The 4952-nt window shown below is 48.2% G+C and overlaps 1 protein-coding gene across 2 annotated transcripts in view; it reads left to right on the top strand.

The window, feature by feature from the left end:
* Positions 1-622: 622 nt before the first annotated feature.
* Positions 623-4952, top strand: part of LOC140228638 (lysosomal acid phosphatase-like) — a 135391-nt gene continuing 131061 nt past the window's right edge. Inside the window, exon 1 of one of the 2 annotated variants that reach the window (XM_072308887.1) lies at positions 623-639. Coding sequence is in view for 1 of the 2 variants with exons in the window: in XM_072308886.1 (XP_072164987.1) it covers positions 4761-4862 (102 nt within the window). In the remaining variant the exon portion in view is untranslated. Of the gene's footprint in view, positions 640-4739; positions 4863-4952 lie in introns of those variants that run through there. The other variant, XM_072308886.1, reaches the window with a different exon arrangement.

Raw genomic sequence — 4952 nt, 5'->3', positions numbered from 1 at the left:
TTTGAACGAAATCGGTAATCGAGAAGTATCAATATTGACGCCGACTTTCAAGTCGTCACTCAAAGACAAAAAAACTCACTCTTCGCGAGAGATCATGGTGAACGCGACATGCACAATCTAGAACTGAAGTTAGCCGACTAGTACTTTGCGAACGGGGAATTTACGCCGGAACTAAACTAAAAAAATGTCATGATTTTGGCGATTTGTGTGATTTACCAACTATATTTTTCATTCGACTTGGCCCAAATAATTTATAAATTGATTTTTTGCTCCCGATTACTTGAAAGATTTGTCTCATCATATTACATGGCTAACTTCAGTCTGTGCGTGCGCAGGCAGGTAGGGCCTAGCATATGCCGCGATCACTCTTGTTTAGTCGTACAGAGCAGACAGGAAAGTCGACAACTTCACTTAGGGCCTACGCTTCCCGACTTGCGATTTGGTTCCAATTAGCGTGAGGAAGTGGACATGACTCATAAAGTATTTCCTGTGATTTTGGTGCAATTTGGTTAAGTGAATTTTGAGATATCTACATGGATATGGAAGTATGCTAGCACTATACCTACACCAGCGCTTGGATCGCGAAGCGGCGGCACTGTTAGTAACTACGTGGTCAGGCCACTTAGCTCTAATTCCAAGGTATGGGTCCTACTAAAACTAAACTAAATCTAGATCTAGTCCTTGGTGTTAATACGACCACCATGAGATTTATCTCGACTACAGAAACATTGAAAAATCCATAAAGCAGATACCTTACCTGCAAAATTCAGCACAGAAACAACAGGGCCTGCAGCACAAGGCCTAGAATTAACGGCAACGCTAGACCTTGGAGTCTAGACTTTCGTCTGGACTTTCTTCAAGTTCTGGCAGCAGGGGTATGTATACTATAACGTTTACGCTGTGCCTAAATACAGCTGTCGACGGGGCGGCGAGTGAGTGTAGTATAGGGGCCTACTCATCAAGACTTGAACTGCCACGTAACGTTAGAATCTACTCGGTCCTTGACTGCTCAACACTAGTCCTAGTCGTAGTTCTACAGTCTAGAGTCTGTAGATGTGTACTGGGTGCCGTTTTCTTCTAACTAGGCGTAAACCGTGATTGCCGTTGACTATCACTCGGTCCTCATCTTCGTTAGATAAGTTTGAACTGTCGAAACATATCGCTCATCATCAATGCATAGTATAACTAAGGTAGTGCATGCAACGTTCTTGACTTACACACAGTTTTCTATGGGCAGCACGTTCGGACAATGATGCCAATTTCATTTTGCATATCTGGAATATTCCCCACAATTTTTATCTAAATAAAAAGCTTTTGAAGAAATTCCTTTTAAAAATTAATTAATATTGTTTAACATGTTTATTTCAGCTCCATAATGCAATTTTATTAAATAACAGTTTTCAGGGGCGGATCTAGCTTTTTATAAAGGAGGGGGTTGGGGGCGGTATGGGAGGGAGCATAGCGACCGAGCCCGAGCGAGCGGAGCGAGCGAGGGGGGGGGGGAGGGTGTGGGAGGGGGGTGTCCCCCCTCCAACAGTAGGGAGAATTTTTGAAAATCTGTGTGTGAAAATGGCGTTTTCTTGCATCTAAAACACCACTATTTTTGGTATAGAGGTCATTGCCATAAATAGAAAAAAATAAACTTACAAGTTTAAAAAAAAAGAGATAAGATTAAAAAAAAAAATGGTCCCTGGTTTTTTTTTTTTTTTTTTTTTTTTTTTTTTGGGGGGGGGGGGGTTGCAACCCCCCAACCCCCCCCCCCCCCAGATCCGCTTCTGGTTTTTGCAGTACTTCATGTCAGATTTCATCAGTAAGTTGACATGACCAGACTGTAGATCGTTTTGCTAAAGTCGGAGGGTGGCACCTGTGACGTATGCCAAATTGTGTGGATCGTTCCTTGGCTTGCTCGTTTTCATTTTTTTTTTTTTCAAAAAAAATCATTACAGGCTTATCCTGGGTTTTAGAATCCTCTCTTTCCAGTTGTAGGCATCAAAAAATGTAGATTAGAATTCTCGCTATCGCCAATGACGTAAAAAGTTCCCAGATGTGGCTTTTTCGTCAAGATTTAGTGCACTAGGTAGCAAGGGCACTTCCGGCGCGGAGCATAATTTGCACAACGCTAGCGTGCGCGTACGTATACCTTACCTATAGCGCCGCGCCGACCACGGATACTAGTACAGTAGGCGGCTGTACCGCCCGCGTGTTTTTTTTAGACGGCGCAGATTGGGGACCCTAAAAATCTATTGGGGACCCTATCCCTAAACCTAACCCTAATCCTAATCCTAACCTTAACCATCAAACCCTAACCCTAACCCTAACCCTAACCCTAACCAAAAACCCTATCCCAAAATTTTACCCATAGGTTTATCTGTGCCGTCTTAAAAAAAAAAAAAAACACGCCCCCGGGGGAGTTGTCCCCCGGGGGAGTAGTCCCCCAGGGGAGTTGTCCCCCGGGGGAGACGTCCTCCGGGGGAGTGGTCCTCCGGGGGAGCTGTCAGGTGGGAGTAGTCCCCGGGGGACTAGTCCTCCGGGGAGTTGTCCTGATACGCTTTGTAGAGGGAGAAAAACTGAAGAAACTCAAAAACTTGAGCCTTCACCCCTCTGAATGATATCTTTCTTTCGTTTAACATATTCCTTATCATAATCATGAATTGCAAAAAGAAAAAGAAAATCATCAAAGAATGGACTTCTTAAAATATTATAAAATAATGAAGAATAACAGGTACATGCTAAGGAATGAACTCTCCCCTCAAAAGCGTGTATCCGTCAATGTGTTTATCTCTTGACCAATTTTCAGTGATAAAATGGACCTGCGTTTCTACTTTTTTCGACATTACATGTAGCGTGTACAATGGTAAAAACTTTGTGCTGAGATTTCAAAAACTTTGTTATAAAGATGGACGTGTCTTAGGTAACGCCAACTTTAATTAAAATTTTATTTAAAAAGAATAATGTTTTTACACAGATGAATTTAATTCTGATTTCTAGGACACACACACACACACAAAGAATCTCTGTTCAGTATGGGATTGTCCCCCAGGAGACGTCCCCGGGGCAGTTGTCCTCCGGGGGACTTGTCCTCCGGGGGAGTTGTCCCCCGGGGGATTGGGGCATGGCGCCTATTAAACCTATGGGAAAAACGTTGGGTTAGGGTTTTTGGTTACGGTTAGGGTTAGGGTTAGGGTTAGGGTTGGGGTTAGGGTTAGGGTTAGGATTAGGGTTTGATGGTTAGGGTTAGGATCAGGATTAGGGTTAGGTTTAGGGATAGGGTCCCCGATAGATTTTTAGTTTCCCCAATCTGTGCCGTCTAAAACAAAACACGCGGGACAGTGGTCCCCCGGGGGAGTGGTCCCCCGGGGGAGTGGTCCCCCGGGGAGTGGTCCCCCGGGGGAGTGGTCCCCCGGGGGAGTGGTCCCCCGGGGGAGTGGTCCCCCGGGGCAGTCGTCCCCCGGGGCAGTCGTCCCCCGGGGGAGTCGTCCCCCGGGGGAGTCGTCCCCCGGGGGAGTCGTCCCCCGGGGGAGTCGTCCCCCGGGGGAGTCGTCCCCCGGGGGAGTCGTCCCCCGGGGGAGTCGTCCCCCGGGGGAGTCGTCCCCCGGGGGAGTCGTCCCCCGGGGGAGTCGTCCCCCGGGGGAGTCGTCCCCCGGGGGAGTCGTCCCCCGGGGGAGTCGTCCCCCGGGGGAGTCGTCCCCCGGGGGAGTCGTCCCCCGGGGGAGTCGTCCCCCGGGGGAGTCGTCCCCCGGGGGAGTCGTCCCCCGGGGGAGTCGTCCCCCGGGGGAGACGTCCCCCGGGGGAGTTGTCAGGTGGGAGTAGTCCCGGGGGAGTTGTCCTCCGGGGGACAAGTCCTAGACCCGTCTTGCACATCTTCAACCCAAGGCACACATCTGTGCCAAACTGAGGAAGTAGTTCGCGACGCAAGATTTGCAACGGACCGACCGCCCGACCGCCCGACCGACCGCCCGACCGTCAGCTGATTCCTATATACCCCCTTCAAACTTCGTTTGGCGGGGGTATAAAAACAACAATTGATCTGATGGGGGAACTGAGCGAGGAAAGGGTTGTACATGAGCTTTGGAGTTTTCGGAATATAAGTGATAGTCGTGTACCGCACTCAGTGCTTGGGAGGGGGTATCCCTGGAATTGAAAGAGAGGGAGAGAGGGAGACAGAAGCACAATATTCTAGAATTTTATAGTAGTAAACCCTCCTATTACGTATTGTCCCGTATTCCTCAGCATTACCTAGCTATGTGGTAATGCAATAATATATCCTGTCGTACCAGTTACCGAAACAATGAAGTACGGCTTATGACAATAGGCCTACACTGGATACCGTACAGGACTCGATGGGTATAGGCCTATAAACGGGTATCCTCTCCCGCGCGACGAAAGGGGATATTTTGCGTTTTCAGAATTAAAATCAGCGATCTGGAGCAGCTATATACTAGTTTCGGTGAAATATTTAGACGATATCTAATCACCAAAAAAAGGAAGAAATACTACACAGTAAGGTCCGCACCCCACACTTTTATTTTTCACAGGGGTGTGATGCCCTCTTACTCCAGAAATTGAGAGGTGCCAGTACCCCTGCACTCCTCCTCCCCCACCACCACCCCCGGTCGTACGATTGCTCCCCACTTTGCAAAGCCGAGCTGCTCGCTTGGTACATAGTCCATTGTTGATGCTACATAGGGGAAACGTCACGACTATCAACCAACCCCCCCCCCCCCCCCCCATCCGAGTACCTCAGCTTGAACGGATAAACAATGGCGATGAGCAGCGTAATTCAGCTAAGTGTATTAACCATTGGGCTCCTCTTTTCGAGTGTATTTGTCTCAGGAGAGCGTAAATTGCTCCTTGCTAATGTGGTGAGTGATTTATGAGCTAGGAGAATGCGCTGAGAATCGTGTTTCGATTGCCAGTAACAGTGTCCGTTTATTTAACCCTGGACTCTATTT

Source organism: Diadema setosum, chromosome 5 (genome assembly GCF_964275005.1).
Source record: "Diadema setosum chromosome 5, eeDiaSeto1, whole genome shotgun sequence".
Lineage (NCBI taxonomy): Eukaryota > Metazoa > Echinodermata > Echinoidea > Diadematoida > Diadematidae > Diadema > Diadema setosum.
Note: the sequence above shows the minus strand (reverse complement) of the source record. Positions and strands in the feature narration are given on the sequence as shown.